The sequence below is a fragment of the Stenella coeruleoalba genome (genome assembly GCF_951394435.1).
Source record: "Stenella coeruleoalba genome assembly, chromosome: 10".
NCBI lineage: Eukaryota > Metazoa > Chordata > Mammalia > Artiodactyla > Delphinidae > Stenella > Stenella coeruleoalba.
The window spans coordinates 13595169-13614179 of NC_137156.1; the positions used below are offsets into that span (position 1 = coordinate 13595169).

Below are 19011 nucleotides of genomic sequence, written 5' to 3' on the forward strand. Positions count from 1 at the left end.
CTATCTGCAGAGGCTGGCATAACCCTTACACATAAAAATGCTTGTGAACTCAAGAGTAAACCTACAGATGGAATTCACTGTAATTACAATGTAGACCACCCATGAACTTCCTGTAACATTTCATTTATAGAGCTTCCACGGCCAGAGACCCGCTGAGGGAGCTCTCCTGTTGCTCAGATGATGACGTCTGCTTAGCACAGAGGAGAGTCTGGTATTGAGAGCACTGGTAGACAGGTTAATACCAGACACCTCTGTGAGACCTGGTGGGCAGCCCTGGGATCAGTAACCAGCAGTCACGGCTCCTGGAAGGATGCCTAGATCTGGTGAGTGGTGGCCTAGGAGCAAAGCTGCAGCAATAGGAGTAGTTCCAGTGACAGGAGCAAACAACAGCACAGCTCCCTGTTGCTTGGTTCCCACAACTGAGGACAAATTTATAACCATCAGGATATTCCTGAAATAATACATCAAATATGATACCAAGAGAAGAGTAACAATAACCGCTGTAATCAAAAGTAAACACAGTGGGCGACCTTCAAGATGGCGAAGGAGTAAAACGTGAAGATCACCATACACTATACGACTAGATACCAATTACAGGAAAAAAATTATAAAAAATACAAACACATGGAGGCTAAATGATATGCTACTAAATAACCAAGGGATTACTGAAGAAATCAAAGAGGAAATAAAAAATACCTAGAAGCAAATGACAATGAAAACATGATATCCCAAATCCTATGGGATGCAGCAAAACCAGTTCTAAGAGAGAAGTTTATAGCAATACAATCCTACCTTAAGAAACAAGAAAAATCTCCAACAACCTAACCTTACACCTAAAGCAATTAGAGAAAGAACAAAAAAACCCACCAAAGTTAACAGAAGAAATCATAAAGATCAGATCAGAAATAAATGAAAAAGAAATGAAGGAAATGATAGCAAAGATGAATAAAACTAAAAGCTGGTTCTTTCAGAAGATAAACAAAATTGATATACCATTAGACAGACTCATCAAGAAAAAAAGGGAGAAGACTCAAATCAATAGATTTAGAAATGAAAAAGAAGTAACAACTGACACTGCAGAAATACAAAGGATCATGAGAGATTCCTACAAGCAATTATATGCCAATAAAATGGACAATCTGGAATTCTTAGAAAAGCACAATCTTCTGAAACCAAACCAAGAAGAAACAGAAAATATAAACAGACCAATCACAAGCACTGAAATTGGACCTGTGATTAAAAATCTTCCAACTTGGGCTTCCCTGGTGGCCCAGTGGTTGAGAGTCTGCCTGCCGATGCAGGGGACACGGGTTCGTGCCCCGTTCTGGGAAGATCCCACATGACACGGAGCGGCTGGGCCCATGAGCCATGGCCACTGAGCCTGCGCGTCCGGAGCCTGTGCTCGGCAACGGGAGAGGCCACAACAGTGAGAGGCCCACGTACCGCAAAAAAAAAAATCTTCCAACAAAAGCCCAGGACCAGATGGATTCACAGGCAAATTCTATCAAACATTTAGAGAAGAGCTAACACCTATCCTTCTCAAACTCTTCCAAAATATAGCAGAGGGAGGAACACTCCCAAACTCATTCTACGAGGCCACCATCACCCTGACACCAAAGCCAGACATGGATGTCACAAAGAAAGAAAACTACAGGCCAATATCACTGATGAACATAGATGCAAACATCCTCAACAAAATACTAGCAAACAGAATCCAACAGCATACTAAAAAGATCACACACCATGATAAAGTGGGGTTTATCACAGGAATGCAAGGATTCTTCAATATACGCAAATCAATGAATATGATACAGCATATTAACGGACTGAAGGATAAAAACCATATGATCATCTCAATAGATGCAGAAAAAGCTTTTGACAAAATTCAACACCCATTAATGATAAAAATTCTCCAGCAAGTGGGCATAGAGGGAACCTACCTCAACATAATAAAGGCCACATATGACAAACCCACAGCCAACATCATTCTCAATGGTGAGAAACTGAAACCATTTCCATTAAGATCAGGAACAAGACAAGATTTCCACTCTAACCATTACTATTCAACACAGTTTTGGAAGTTTTAGCCACAGCAATCAGAGAAGAAAAAGGAATCCAAATCAGAAAAGAAGAAGTAAAACTGTCACTGTTTGCAGATGACATGATACTATACATAGAGAATCCTAAAGATGCCACCAGAAAACTACTAGAGCTAATCAACAAATCTGGTCAAGTAGCAGGATACAAAATTAATGCACAGAAATCTCTGGCATTCCTCTACACTAATGATGAAAAATCTGAAAGAGAAATTAAGGAAACACTCCCATTTACCACTGCAACAAAAAGAATAAAATACCTATGAATAAACCTACCTAAGGAGATAAAAGACCTGTATGCAGAAAATTATAAGACACGGATGAAAGAAATAAAACATGATACAAATAGATGGAGAGATATACCGTATTCTTGGATTGGAAGAATCAACATTGTGAAAATGGCTATACCACTCGAAGCAATCTACAGATTCAATGCAATCCCTATCAAACTACCAATGGCATTTTCCACAGAACTAGAACAAAAAAATTTCACAATTTGTATGGATACACAAAAGACCTGAAATAGCCAAAGCAATCTTGAGAAAGAAAAATGGAGCTGGAGGAATCAGGCTCCCAGACTTCAGACTATACTACAAAGCTACAGTAATCAAGATAGTCTGGTACTGGCACAAAAACAGAAATATAGATGGATAGAACAGGATAGAAAGCCCAGAGATAAACCTACGCACATATGGTCACCTTATCTTTGATAAAGGAGGCAGGAATATACAATGGAGAAAAGACAGCCTCTTCAATAAGTGGTGCTGGGAAAACTGGACAGCTACATGTAAAAGAATGAAATTAGAACACTCCCTAACACCATACACAAAAATAAACTCAAAATGGATTAAAGACCTCAATGCAAGGCCAAACGCTATCAAACTATAGGCAGAACACTCTAATAAATCACAGCAAGATGCTTTTTGACCCACCTCCTAGAGAAATGAAACAAAACCAAAAATAAACAAATGGACCTAACGAAACTTAAAAGCTTTTGCACAGCAAAGGCAACCATAAAAAAAAGACAACCCTCAGAATGGGAGAAAATATTTGCAAACGAAGCAACTGACAAAGGACTAATCTCCAAAATATACAAGCAGCTCAATATCAAAAAAAAAAATAATCCAATCCCAAAATGGGCAGAGACCTAAATAGACATTTCTCCAAAGATATACAGATTGTCAACAAACACATGAAAGGATGCTCAACATTACTAATCATTAGAGAAATGCAAATCAAAACTACAATGAGGTATCACCTCACCAGTCAGAATGGCCATCATCAAAAAACCTACAAACAATAAATGTTGGAGACAGTGTGGAGAAAAGAGAACCCTCTTGCACTGCTGGTGGGAATGTAAATCTCCAGCCACTATGGAGAACAGTATGGAGGTTCCTTAAAAAACTACAAATAGAACTACCAAATGACCCCGCAATCCCACTACTGGGCATATCCCCTGAGAAAACCGTAATTCAAACAGAGTCATGTACCACAATGTTCACTGCAGCACTATTTACAACAGCCAGGACATGGAAGCAACTAAGTGTCCGTTGACATATATAATGGAATATTACTCAGCCATAAAAATAAACGAAATTGAGTTATTTGGAGGTGGATGGACCTAGAGTCTGTCACACAGAGTGAAGTCAGAAAGAGAATAACAAATATCATATGCTAACATATATATATGGAATCTTAAAAAAAAAAGGGTTTTGAAGAACCTAGGGGCAGGACTGGAATAAAGAAAAAAGACACAGACGAGAGAATGGACTTGAGGACTCAGGGAAGGGTAAGGGTAAGCTGGGACAAACTGAGAGAGTGTCACGGACATATATACACTACGAAATGTAAAATAGATAGCTAGTGGGGAGAAGCCGCATAGCACAGGGAGATCAGCTTGGTGCTTTGTGACCACCTAGAGGGGTGGGGTAGGGAGGGTGGGAGGGAGATGCAAGAGGGAGTGGATATGGGGATATACGTATACGTATAGCTGATTCACTCTGTTATACAGCAGAAACTAACACACCATTGTAAAGCAATTATACTCCAATAAAGATGTTAAAAAGGGAAGATTTCATTTATAATAAACTATGACTTTATTTTGACTAAACAAAGACAGTGGATAAATTTGTTATTGTGACCATCCCTTTCACATCCAAACTGTAACCATTCACATTTAGAGAGCTAATTGTATTCAAATGAAACCATTTACAAGAACGGCCAAAGGTAAAAGATAATTTAAAATATCAATCTAATGTATTTTTATGTGAAATATTATGGAAATGGTTCCTTACCTGAACTCCTTGTAAGTGGCTCTGAGGCACCACTAGTGCCACAACGCTCTGCTGTCTTTGCCACGGGCACACTAAATGTAAATCCAATCTGTAGAAAGAGAAGGTGTCTTTTCAGTGTCCATTTAGCTTCAAATGATTATCAAATATAAAGCTCTACTTTATGCCAAGTCAAAAAAATATACTGAATACCACATGTTCTAAGATTCACAGTTTCTCCCATTTTAAATCTCTAAAATTGGTGTGCTTATAATGAATGGTGTGTCACAGTTTAACAAGAGCATTTTAAATTTCTGAAGCATTTTTTCATTCAAAGCAATACGTAAAATAATGTGTTCCTAATGCCCAGTTCTGGATTTCTAAATGCCATTTCCTAATAAAAAGTATGAGACTTTATGGCCAACAAGTGCATTTCAGGCATGTGGCAGGGAAGTTACAAAATGATCTGGAACATCTAGTTGTGACAGAAAACAAGGACACAGTAAAAACAGAAAGTAACATGTTAAAATGATACACATGCCAAATACAGGTAGGGCAATTTGAACATTAAACTTATGTATTTTCTTACTCAAAATATTTATTCTTAATTATGAAGAAACAAATACATATTGTGGGACATAAAAACTTCCAACTTTTCTAGATTAAAGTCAATTCAAGAGACATGTTAACTAAATTCAATATGACTTAGATCAGTCCTAATTGTAAGTGGATCCAGGACCAAGAGAAACAAACAGCAATTAAAGGACAGTCTGGGGCTGATGGGTAGATGTGAACATGAACACTATTACTATTATATCATGTTACATTTCTTGGATAGGATAACTGTATTGTGGGTATACAAAGGAATATCCTTTTTCTTAGGGGATACATGGAAAGGTATTAAGGGTACCAAGATGTCTGCATCCTAACTTGCAAATGGTACATAAGAAAATGCATATGCATATATATATATATATATATATAGTGAAAAATATATAGATGTTCATTCAAAGTTTTCTGTACATTGGAATTATTTTGGTAAGAAAAGTGGTATTTCTTACTACCAATGGCATCTTAGATTTGATTTTAAAAATACAGTATGCCTTTGAAATCAATAAATATGAAATATTCCTTGCTTGTTACTTACAGATAATGGAGGTAGTACATCTGCCTCAGTAGATTTTACAATTGGAGATGAAAATCTAAACAAGGGGCTGCCAGTGCTGTTTGGAGAGGTCATTTGTACCTAGTTTTCCAAATTATTAAAGAAACGACACAAAAATAGTTTTTTAGAAAAGAAATTGACAATAAAAAAACACACCTTAAGCAAAATTAATTATTACAAAGAAGCCAAAAGCAATTTTTTCCCCTTTTGAATTTAAAAATCACTTTTTAACTTCTGAAAACTACTTAACAGTTAACTGCTATAAGATCTTGCTTCCTCTTGGAAGAGGAATATACATTACCTTAGAGGGAGATATTTATCTAAAGGGGAAAAATAACATCTATAAAAATATGTTCAGAAGATGTAAAAGGGAAAAAAGCATAAAAATTTCAGGAGATTAAAAATGTTAATACTACTTGAGAAACAAAAACATAAATCCACTCTCACTGAAAAAAAAAAAAAGTATTTTAACTGGCAACATTGTTTGGAAACAAACTAATAATCAACTCTTCCTCTAATGCATTCATAAGAATTGAAGAATGCTCCCATCATGATGTACATTAAAAAAAAAAAAGCAAAACACTATTTCCATTTTTCTCATCTTACTGAGTTGTTAATTTCCATAGTGAAAATTAATCATTGCTTTAAACAGATTAGCTTTTTTAAAAATAAAGAATGAGAAAAAACGAAAATCACCTCTATTGGTACAATGGTCTTTTACCTGGTTTGTTAATGATTGTGAAGGAGTAGTGGGTGATGGAGAGGAAGTTGTAATCACAGAAGAACTAAAATTGAAGGTAGGCAGTGAAGAACTGGTGATGGGTAGAGAGATTTTCGGTAATACTGGGACTTCCATTTCCTAAAACACAACATGTTTTACAATGGTATATTTCATCTTTCGTGTCATACTTTTGACTCTACTTATTTTCAGGTAGAACTGATATATCAATAGTTACAGGTAAGTTTAGAATAAACAGGGATACGGTAGTATTAATGTGAGCTCTTGAATAAAAAAAAAAACTAAACAAGATATGAATCCCAGCTGTGCCACCAGTCAGCCATGAGACTTTGTGAACCTAACTGTCCTCAGTACCAATTTCCTAACTGGTGAAAATGAGAAAAAAAAAAAAACATACCATAGTTGTGGTATTAATACGAAAGAAAGTCACTTTTGGTCTTGGCATGCAAAACAAGCATTTAATAAATGTCAGCACTGTAAGTCTGGTGAACTGCCTTGGTTTTTAACTCAATATAGCAAAGACCACCACTAGTCTCAAATGACCCAGATTCGAACAAACAAAAAGAGTTCCACTTCTGCTAATGGTGGAGGAGCTTGTGTCTGACCAATGCTCTGACAGATAAGAATTATAGACTCTGGACAATATATTAAAAACATCCATCTGAAAACACTACAAAGCAACCAAAAGCAAGCAGATACTGTAGGGAAAAAGATACTTAGAAGACGGGCTTCTTCTGAGTAAGCTTCCTGCTCTCTTTGAGTTGATGCCAGTTGGATAGTTGAAATTCAGAAAGAAAACTGCAAATCTGTTGGTTGAGGCATTCAAAGGACACACAAGGGTGATCACAGTAGGCAGAAAATAAGGGGAGATGCAGGAATGAAGAGCCACAGAAGGGGAGTCCCCAAGTCTGCATATAAACTGTCTAAATCTCTGGCAAACCAAATCTCTGTAAACTACAGGTGTGTAATAAAGGCACTTGGAGAAAACAAAACTAAGAATCTGTCACCATAAAACCTGCTCTATAGGTTCTTCAGGGTGAAGGGAAATGATACCAAATGGAAATTCAGATTTCTGGAAGAAGTGCAGAATATGTGAGGTAAACATCCATTTTTCCTCTTAATCACTTAACCTAAAAGAAGACAGTTTTCAAAAGGTACAAGAGAGAAACAAAAAACAAGTGGGAAAAATAGAAAATTTTAAAAAAGGTAGACCTTAATCCAACCATACCAATAATATAAGTAAACATTCCAATTAAAAGGCAGAAAATAGATAAAAAGGACAAGACTCAATTATATGCTGTCTATAAGAGACTTACGTTAAACGAAAAGGCACAGATTGAAAGTAAATGGATGGAAAAAAATATAACTTGTAATTAGTAAGCATAAGAAGGCTAATTCCAGTAACAAGTGGCTGACTATATTAAACACCGGCTAAAGCAGGTTTCAAAACAAAGAATATTTCCAAAGATTTTTTTAAAGGACATTTAGTAATATTAAAAGGGGCAAATCACTGAGAAGCCACAATAGATATAAGGTGTATGCACCAATGAGGGCCTCAAAATAAGTAAGCAAAAATTGATATTATAAATGGGAAAAAGATAAATTCACCAAATAAAAGTTGACAATTTTAACTCATATCTCAACAATACAGTAAACAGACATCTCCCCACCCCACTCCCTCCAAAATTCAGCAAGAACAAAGATCTTAGAAATACTATCAGTCATCCTATCTAACTGATATCTAGAGAATACTATACCCAACAAACCGCAGAATATACATTTGTCAAGACTCATCAAGCAGACCATGTGCTGGGCTACAAAACAAGTCTCAATACATTTCAAAACATTAAAATCACGACTAAATCCACTTCTTAATAATCCACAGATCATATAAGGAATCAAAAAGGAAACTAGGAAAAACATAAAAGCAGTACTATAAATCTCCTAGAAGAAAACATAGGAGACTTTTTTGGCAGCCTGGGGATAGGTTTCTTAGGACACAAAAAACAGTAAAAATAATGGGAAAAAATGGGTAAGTTCAGACTTCATAAAGTTAGAACATCTGCTTATCAAAGAATACTGTTAAGAAAAGGATTAGGCAAGTCAAACTGGGAGAAAATATTTGTAAGACACGTATCTGACAAAGTACGTGGGTCTAGAATTTACAGAGTTCCTACAACCTGATAGTAAGACAATCCAATTTTTAAAAGAGCAAAAGGTCTGACACTTCACAAAGGAAGATATTATGGCCAATAAACACATAAAGAAGAACACATTATTAAGCAAGAGGGAAAGGCAAATTAAAATTACGAGACACCATCATAGACAAAGCAGAATGGCTAAAATTTAAAGGATGACAGTCAACTACTGATAAAGAGTAGTTGATTAAGAAAAGCCCCACACTGCTGGTGGAAGTGTAAAATGTTACAATCACTTTGGGGAAAACAGTTTGTCAGTTACTTAAAAAGTTAAATACATATCATATAACCTCATAACTCCACTTCTAAGTATTTACCTTAAGAGAAAAAACTTATGTCTACAAAAAGGTTCAAGGATGTTCACAGCAGCTTTATTCACAATAGTCAGGAACACAAGAATACATACTGACTAACTATCAATATGAAGTTCTAGAACCAGCAAAACCATATATATATATGATGGAACAAATGAGAATAGTGACTGTCCTTGGGGCAGGAGGCAATGGGCACTGACAGGGAAGGTGTATGAGTGAACTTTCTGGAGTGATGGAAATGTTTGACAGCTTGAAAGGGGTTTGGGTTACACAGGTGGAAACATTTCTCCGGACTTCCCTGGTGGTCCAGTGGTTAAGAATCCATCTTGCAATGCAGGGGATGCCAGTTTGATCCCTGGTCGGGGAAACCAAGACCCCACATGCCATGGAGCAACTAAGCCCGTGCACCACAACTACTGAGCCTGCACTCTAGAGCCCGCAAGCCACAACTACTGAGCCCGCATGCCACAACTACCGAAGCCCGCACGCCTAGAGTCCACGCTCCACAACAAGAGAAGCCACCACAATGAGAAGCCAGTGCACTGCAATGAAGAGTAGCCCTTGCTCACCGCAACTAGAGAAAGCCCGCGCAGCAACGAAGACCCAACGCAGCCAAAAATTACTTAAAAAAAAAAAAAGCCTGACAGCTTAACATACACACACACGCTTTTAAGGAACTGTTTCAATGGCAGATTATTCTTGTGTTGGGTCTCCCCAAACCGCACCCCTCCAGGGGACCTCCAGGTCTCCCCCTCACCACCACACCAAAGCTTTTAATAATAAACTTCAGGTATTACGATGCTTCAGAACACATTAAGAGTACAACCCTAAAGATGTTAAAAAAAAAAAAAAGAGTACAACCCTACCTCCTCCTCTTGAGGTTCAGATGCCACAAAGCGCGTCCTCTCTCGCCTCATCTTCCCACCTGCAGCACCTACTCCAGAAGACAAACCATTGGCTGCAGACACACTGAAATCTGGGTAAGAAAAGCCGCTAGGCAAAGGAAAAGAAAATTAAAACCAATGATGTATTACTCTGGTCCATAACTTGTTAACTAATTGAACACCAAAAAATTAGAACTGCTAACAACTGAGAAAATAAATGTTCAGCTGAATGTCATTTTAAAAGCTGACAGATTTGTGTGTGTGTGTGGTTTCTATTTTTTTAACCTTCTTAATCTTCAAAAAGGCAGATACAAATCAAATACAGACCTTACAAATAAGTATAAAGAAGCTTCACTATAAAGATGACATTACCTTTCTCGCTGTTCTCTACTTTGTCCTGGTGTCATATTTTTTTCATATCCAGTCTAGGAAAGAATAAACACAATGTATTTACACGCTTGCTTATTTAATTTTCTTAACACCACCCTTCTATCTGTGAATTTTAATATCTGGAATCAGGAATTTGATGATTTTTTAGTTAGTGAATCCTAAAATCTGCAACCTATATACCCTGTCTCCTGAAAGATGACCAAGAGCTACAGTGTGATTATACAAATAAACTGTCACTAAGCACAATTGTCCTTTCAACAAAACAGCAGTGTACAAATTTAATACATTTACCAACCACAAAAATACTTTTACTTATCTCTCATTATGGCCTATTAAATGTGCAATCAAATTTACAAGGATATTCCTTTTGAAATGATTCTCTGCAACTTAAGAGTTCCTCCATCTGAAGGAATCAGGGTTCCTTGGAGAAATGGCTGATTACAGGGCTGGGGCTGAAAACTCACAAGATGAGCCTGGGTTGTTTTATAGTATCAAAAAGAAACTAAGTGCTTGAAAAATGATGGGGAAATATTAAAAGGACACACAGGAGCCAGTTCAAAGGCCAAATATGGGACAATATGAGCATCAAAATAAATAATGCTAATAAAAGATTATAATCTTATGAAGAATTCACGCTGACTTAAATAGAGAAATACACACAAAAAAGAGAAAAGAAAACTTCCTACAGTAGAAAACCAACTTCATAAAGGTAGAAGAAATAGTGTAATTAGAAAACCACCATTTGGCATCTACAAATAATAGATTCAGGCAAACATCATCAATAGTGCTAACACTGGTGGGTGAAAAAGATACTTATCCTCTCAAAGTTATCTTATTAATTACGAAAGGTAAAATAGTAACTTCACAGTGAAGAAATCCCACTGACGCTACCTTACCTAGTTATCACAGTGTCAGGAGTGGGACAAGCTGGTAGAGCGTGCCTCCTAATACGACACACTGAGAAGAGTTCAGACTCTATTCTGTGGTATTACTACCAAAAGTACCACACTGGAGTCTAATCATGAGGAGACGTCGAACACGCAGCTTACTTTACTCTTCAAAACCATCAATGTTATGAAATACCAAAAAACAAATAAAAAAACCCTAAAAACCTGTTCTAGACTAAATGAGATAAAGAGATATGACAACTAAGTACAAGACATGATCTTGCATTTTCTTTCTTTTGGGACAACTGGCATCTAAATAAAATCTGTAAATAATAATACTGTACCGACGTCAAGTTTCTTTCTGGTTTGAGTAATTGTTCTGCAGTTATGTGTTTGTAGAAAACACAGAAAAACATGAAGGAAATGTAGTAAAATGTGGAGCTCTTAAGATTTTTCTTGCAAGTCCAAAATTATGCTCAAATCATTTTTTTAAAGTTTGATAAAGCAAATATAACAAAATGTTAAAGATTGGTGGGTCAAGTTAAAGGAAATGGGTAAATACTGTACTATTCTTTCAACTTTAGTTTGAAAATTTTAAAGAAATTGAGTTATGAAGATTGAATGAAATCAAACATAAACAAAGGCACAAATAGGAAGATGTTATGTAAATACAAAAAAATACACTTTAGTTAAATGACACAGGAAAACAGACAAACCCAGGATACGAGACACATCATATAAGACAACTGACCTGGCCTTTTCAAATACCAATGTGCCTAACAATTCTACTCCAAGCTGTAAGACCCAAGAGAAACGAATACCTATGTCCACAAAAAAACTTGCACACAAAAGTTCACAGCAGTATTTATTCATTACAGTTAAAAAGTGAAAACAACCCAAATGTCCCTCAACTGATGAATGGATAAACATGGTATATCCAAACAATGAAGTATCATTCAGCCATAAAAAGGACTGAAGTTCTAATATATGATGTGAACCTCAAAAACATAAGTGAAATAAGCCAAACACCAAGGACCACTTATTTTAAGATTTCATTTATATGAAATGTCCAGATAAGCAAACCTATAGTGACAGATTAGTGGTTGCCTAGGGCTTGAGGGGTAGAGGTGGAAAGTGACTACTAACGGATGTGAGATTTGGGTGAGGGGGAGGGGATGGTGATGAAAATGTTCTAAAATTGCCTGTAGTGGTAGATGAACAGCTGTGAATGTACTAACACCACTGAACTGTAAACTTTAAATAAATAGGTGAACGGCAAGGTATGTGAATTATACCTCAATAAGGAAGTTATTTAAAAACAAAAACAATGTGGTAAGCATGAAGATTTGAGGTCTAGAAAGACAAAACCAAAAGTAATATGTGAAACCTGTTTGGATTCTGGCTCAAAAGTAGCCATAGGGAATTAATTCCCTTGCAGTCCAGTGGTTAGGACTCTGCGCTTTCACTGCCTGGGCCCCGGGTTCAATCTCTGGTTGGGGAACTAAGATCCCACAAGATGCATGGTATGGCAAAAAAAACAAAACAAAACCGAAAAAACCCCAACAGCTATAAATAACATATGAATATGAACTACATATTAGATAATATTAGGAAGGAACTGACAGTAATTTGCTTAGACATGACAACATACGAGATCTATACCAAAGTAGTTTGGGGTGAACAGTCATGGTGTCTAAAATTTATTTTCAAATAGTTCAATAACATTAACAAAACACACAAATAAAGCTAGTGTGGCAAAATTATTTAATCTAAACAATGAATATATACTAGTGTTTACCAGTAAACACTAATTTAGGATTTGACCAAGGTGCCAACCATTTAAAGCCATACCAATTCGTAATCATCACTAATTCACAAACTTTATGCATTATCTAGTTGCTAGACTGCAGTAGTAAGTTACTGGTACTTTACATTACTTATCCTTATTCATTTTAATCGATATTCAAAGACTAGTGAAAATAAACACATACTCACACTGTGCTTTTTATCTATTCTTTGATTAGTCTTCCTTAATTCACCAGATGGGGTCAGAGATGGTTTAAAATAAACAGTTCGATTTGCTGCTATGGAAACTGGCTTTGGGGTCATGAGTCTCTGAACAGGGGGGTGTTGAGAGTCCACCTTACAGACAGGCAGAAATCAAAAGACAAACTTTTATTTTCATATATCAGCAATGCATATCTAAAAATTATCTGACAACAGCTAATGTAACCCAGAGACTATGAGTACTTCCTAGAGAAATACCCAGTGGGTGCAAACAAATACTAGGAAGAAAAACTGAAAGTAAAGAACCAAGGGTGTGCGGGGGTATTTATATTATTTATGTATGTACTTATTTATTTAGACATATACCTACATATACACATATAATTTCAAAAGTTTCACAGACTATTTTATTCTAGACTTAATGCCTTTTCACACACATGTGACACACACAAAATGGAAACTATTGCAGAACATTTTGAATAATCTAAGCTTTTACAAGATGAATTTCAAACATATGAACTGATTCATACATAAAACTGATAAACATACATATTATTCAAACATAAAACTGATTTTGCCACATTTTCCCCAAATTACTATCTACATTCTCTTCAGCTGTATTTTTTAACTAGCTATGAAAATATCTTAATTGCTAAAAAATGAGCAAATCTCTCTCCAAGTAAATTTTCTTCCATTGTTATTTAAAAACCAAATCAAAACTCGTACAATTTAAGTCTAATTAGTAAAGCATTGTGAAGAATTCCAAATCTTAAGATGAACTGACTTCATTATCTAAGTACACAAGTGTTTTGTCAACATTCTTTTGGTACACTGAAACACAGTAAAAATCCTGTTGGCGTAAGACGACTATAAAGCCAAGAGCTTCTACTCTGTCCAAAGACTAATACTATGAATACAGTCCTTTCACCCAGCAGCAGCTGTGAACAACACTGGTTTCCAGGGCAAAGCCTCTGTATAGTTACTAGCTCTTCCTTAAATCCTCATCACAAATGTGCTGATCCTATAATTCAATGAACAAGTCTGTTTTGTAGACTGTTCTGATTACAACCATAAAACCTGAACTACAATACTGTATTCTGGTCTTTATACTTCGTAGCACCCATTACCAAAATTTTACTGATACTATACTCAACCATTAATAAAATTTTTATTGATGAGAACTTCTCTTATGGCACAATTTTTTAATTTTACGTCTTTTTAAGCAATCTGATATAAGTGAGTCTGAGAAAAGCAGTTAATGGCTTAAATTAATCCCATCACAGCAGCCAATAATGAATTCTCTCTTGCCTTATTACAAATGTCTGGTTACTACGGAAAACTGAGAAGCAATGCTATCCCAAGAAAAAACTCAATTAAGCTTTCAGAATTTCAGTAACAGTAATTATAATTTACCAATATCTTGAATATAGTTACCACAATTAATTCAGAGATTTATGATAATTTTAATCAATTACTGCTGGGGGAACTTGGTATCATAATAACTGCTTTCACAAGTAATGATCTGGGAATCTGCTTCCCCTGAAGGATATTTAACTAGCCACAAATATAACTGACAAAAAATATATCTCTTTAACTCTATCAAGCTTTTTTTTCCCCACAGTAATCTCCAAAGCTAATTTTAACCAAATAGAATACACTAAAAACGGTTATCAATGTATAATCTATATTTTATTTTTTATTAGCTCTGCTATCTTGGAACAGTACATTGGCTGACTGATGGAAGATATGCCAACTAGAAATCCCATCACACATAACAAATTTGACATAATGTTTGTTTATGAGGAAAATTTACAAAGATAACTATGTTCAATGAGGGCTTTAGTTCACTGAACTTCTAATTAATAAAAACGTCAAACTCTGTTCACTCTTACTTTCATTTATCAAAAGGTAAGAGTCACTCATAAAGGCTGACAGGAATATATAAAATAGATAACTAATAAGAACCTACTGTATAGCACAGGGAACTCTACTCTATACTCTGTAATGGCCTATGTGGGAAAAGAATCTAAAAAATGAGTGGACATATGTATAACTGATTCACTTTGCTATACACCTGAAACTAATGAAACATTGTAAATCACCTATACCCCCCCCAAAATTTTTTAAAATGTTAAAAAAAAAAAAAGACTGCCAGGATACTGAAGATGGAAATGCCAAATAACCAAGAAATATTCACTGAGCATCTACTACATACACAGCATGTGGTAAGGCCCTCACAAGAGGCTACAATGTCCAAGTAAAAAAATCTATTTTTTCAAACATGTTCCCTAATGACTACCAATTAAAGTCAATTTGTATATTTCCCAACTTAAAAATAAATACAGGGCCTCCCTGGTGGCGCAGTGGTTGAGAGTCCGCCTGCCGATGCAGGGGACACGGGTTCGTGCCCCGGTCCGGGAAGATCCCACGTGCCGCGGAGCAGCTAGGCCAAAGTTATAGTATCACCTGGATCAATTTATCCCTGATATTTAAATCAAAGAGCCATGGCCGCTGAGCCTGCGCGTCCGGAGCGCTCCGCAACGGGAGAGGCCACAACAGTGAGAGGCCCACATAACGCAAAATAAATAAATAAATACAACAAAACTGCCAATACCTTAAATAAATGCTAAAGAAGTCTTACCTTTTCCCTTCTGGCCTGAAAATTTGTGGTGGTATCTATCCCACTCCTATCAAGAGGCTGAAAAAATAAAACACTATTAGAATAGATGGGAAACTTTGAAAAAATATGACTCTCATCACCAATATATAAAAATATTATCTCCTAAAAAGATTTAAAAGTCAACTTACGGAATTCAGAGGAGAAGAAAAAACAGATGGAATTCTTTTTGCATCCTGTTAATGTTGAAATAACAAAATTAAGATTTTTTCACTAAACTCAAATTCTGTTACATTCCTGAATTTGTGATTTAAAAAATTTACCACTAGAGGGCTTGACATCTTCTCTAAAGACTGCAATATCCTCCGAGCTGTTGAACTAGTCACACCATAGGATTGTGCGTTCAGTTGCTTAGCTTTCATCTGTCTTCTGACTGGTGCCTATAATGTAAACCGTGAGTTATTTGTTGGAACCGTAAACTCTAAAGCACGTATTTCAGGCAATGAAAATATTTACAAAATAGAATGAAAGTGAGAAGTGAAATAGGATTAACTGTTAACAGCAACTTATCTCTGGGTGGTATCATTAAGCTCATGTTCAACGTTTTTTCTTTATGCCTTTATTGAAAATTCAATTCTCTGAGAAATTACTTTTACAATCAGATAAAAATGATAAAATAGCACATGCTACTCTAAAGACCAGTCAGCTATGTTAAATGTGAAAAATGAGACAACTGGTAAAAAGTTATAGTATCACCTGGATCAATTTATCCCTGATATTTAAATCAAAAAACACTAATGAGAACTGCATTAGTATTAATTATTTTTGGTATTAAATAACTTCTAACTATAGTAACATCCAAGATAGCTAAACAAGACTGTAAACTTTTATTGAAATGGAAATTAAAAATTTTAAACTGACTTGTTTCTCAAATTTTAATATAAGAAAAATTTTAAATACTCGGGCTATTTCTTAATAAATAACTTTTAAAACGTTCTTAAAATTGGAGTTAAGGAAAAATCCTTATAAAGAATAAACATGTACCCTTTAACACACAAGCAATGTTTACAAATTCTAATAGAAACACTTCCTTTTGTCATGAACCCATTATAACATTCCAATAGCCAAGTGACTACCACAAAACATCCAAGTGACTACCACAAATGTAGTCTGGAAATGCTTAATATAAAAAAAATATATGCTCACAATCAAAATATAACTCAGTTTCTATAAATAGCTCATAATATCTGAAAACGTGAATCAAAATAACTACTTTAAATAAGTTTCTCTGATACCAATATTCATTTTATTTTCAGAGTAGCTGCAATATTCTACGTTAGTTTTATTAAGAACTTGGTGCACTGTTTAGGACTGCTGTTCAGGCCAGAGGCTTTGGCAAACATGAGGTAACATTAAAATCCTCGGGGAAAACATGACAGTCTGTCATTGGATTCTGCTGGTCACTGGCCTCTCAGGGCCTCAATTCACAAATCAATAAAATGGAACTGAATTAGAGAATCTTTAATATACCTCCCAGCTCTAACACCCTAGGAAAGGAATAGGAAATAGATTTAACCCCAAATATCAATGATGAACAGTTGGAAGCTCATGTTGACAAGGATTCTAAGGGTATGTCAAGACTCAGCATTAAAAAGTATAGGATTTGATACAAGAAACAGAGGAGGAAGTAGCAGAAATATACTCTGACTTGGACTATTCCATGAATCACAGGCATGCTTCATTTTATCTTCTAATATACGCTGAACTATTTGAACTGTAAAAATTTTGTGAAAAAGAGTAATATGATCCAGTTTAAGCTCTAGAAAAAACTCCAACATCCAGTTAACACTTTAAGTAACAAAATATTGCCCTTCATGAACAACACACTCAGAAATAAGACTCAAAATTACTGTCAATTACATATAGAAGCATCCTCTACTTAGGAAAGAAACTACTCCTAAGGACAAGACACAATCTTCATATATACTTGTTTTGTGTCACTTCTATATCATGGATTGTCATCTTCAAATGGATCTCCCTCTCCAAAAGTCTACCAAAAGCCTACAGGCTTAAAGTATTATTACACCTCCATCTTTAAAAGGTCAAAACCTGTAATGTAAGCACCATGACAACATACACATGAAACTGGACTTTTATGATCAAGTAACTCTTGGGACAAAGCACAGAATGATGCAATTTACCTTAAATTGATGTTTTTAAAAAATTAATCAATTTCCAATTGTTCTGTTAATATATGTATGTAAATACAGCTGATTTTGTATGTTGACCTTTACTCTGTGACCTCGCTAAACTCATTTGTAAGTTCTGACAACTTTTTTTTGGCGTTTCTTAAAGGTTTTCTATGTAGATAAGCACGTTGTCTATGAATGGGAGTCATTTTTACTTCTTCCTTTCTAATCAGGGTGCCTTGTATTTCTGTATTCTTGCTGTGGGTCTTGCAGCACAACACTGATCAGTAGCGGTGACAGCAGACATCCTTGTTCTCTTCCTGATCTTAGGAAGAAAATACTAACCTTTCACCATGAGTATGATGCTCCCGAAGATTTTCCGTAGACAAAATTTATCAGGTTGAGTAGGTTCCCATCTATTCCTAGGTCACTGAAAATTTTTATCATGAATGGATGTTCGATTTTGTCAAATGTGTTTTATGTATCTGTGGAGATGTTCATTCAGTTTTTATTCTTTAGTTTGTTTCCATGGTAGATCACATTAATTTTCAAATGTTGAGCCAACCTTGCATTCCCAGGATAAACCCCACTTGATCATAATGTAGTATCCTTTTTATATATACTGGGTGCCTTGTGCAGGTAATTCAAGAGAAATACTGGTTTGTAGAGTTCTTGTAATGTCTTTGTCCTGTTTAATATCAGGGTAATGTTGGCCTCATAAATGTGTTGGGAAGTATGCCTTCCTATTGTATGGAAAAGTTTGTATAAAATTGGTATTATTTTTTTCTTAAATGTTTGGTAGAATTTGCCAGGGAAGCTATCTGGGCTTGAAGTTTTCTTTGGTGGAAAGTACTTTAACTATGAATTCAATTTACTGAATAGACTATTTGGGCTATTTATTGTTGACTAATACCAAATAACATAAAATACTTAGGTATACATCCAACAAAATATGTGCAAGGTCTGCGTGATGAATACTACAAAACACTGATGAAAGAAATAAAAAGACCTATATAATGGAGAGACATACTGTGTTCACTGACTGGAAGACTCCATTTTGTTAAGATGCATATTCTCCCCAAATTGATCTTTAGATTCAATGCAATCACAATCAGAATCCCAGCAGATTTGTGGAAACTGATAAGGTAATTCTAAAATTATGAAAAAGTAAAGGAACTAGGAAAGCCAAAACAATCTTGGGCGGGGACAGGGGGGTTTGGAAGACTCAGATTACTTGATTTCAAGACTTAATATA

General features: G+C 35.5%; 1 protein-coding gene across 2 annotated transcripts in view; it reads right to left on the minus strand.

The window, feature by feature from the left end:
• Window positions 1–19011, minus strand: part of NUP153 (nucleoporin 153) — a 79610-nt gene that overhangs the window by 26866 nt on the left and 33733 nt on the right. For both annotated transcript variants that reach the window (XM_079935690.1, XM_079935691.1), the window contains 9 exons: window positions 15891–16007; window positions 15759–15803; window positions 15592–15648; window positions 12939–13085; window positions 10039–10091; window positions 9649–9775; window positions 6253–6390; window positions 5514–5612; window positions 4391–4478 (listed from right to left, as the gene is read on the minus strand). In XM_079935690.1, coding sequence (XP_079791816.1) covers window positions 4391–4478; window positions 5514–5612; window positions 6253–6390; window positions 9649–9775; window positions 10039–10091; window positions 12939–13085; window positions 15592–15648; window positions 15759–15803; window positions 15891–16007 — 871 coding nt within the window. The remainder of the gene's footprint in view (window positions 1–4390; window positions 4479–5513; window positions 5613–6252; window positions 6391–9648; window positions 9776–10038; window positions 10092–12938; window positions 13086–15591; window positions 15649–15758; window positions 15804–15890; window positions 16008–19011) is intronic.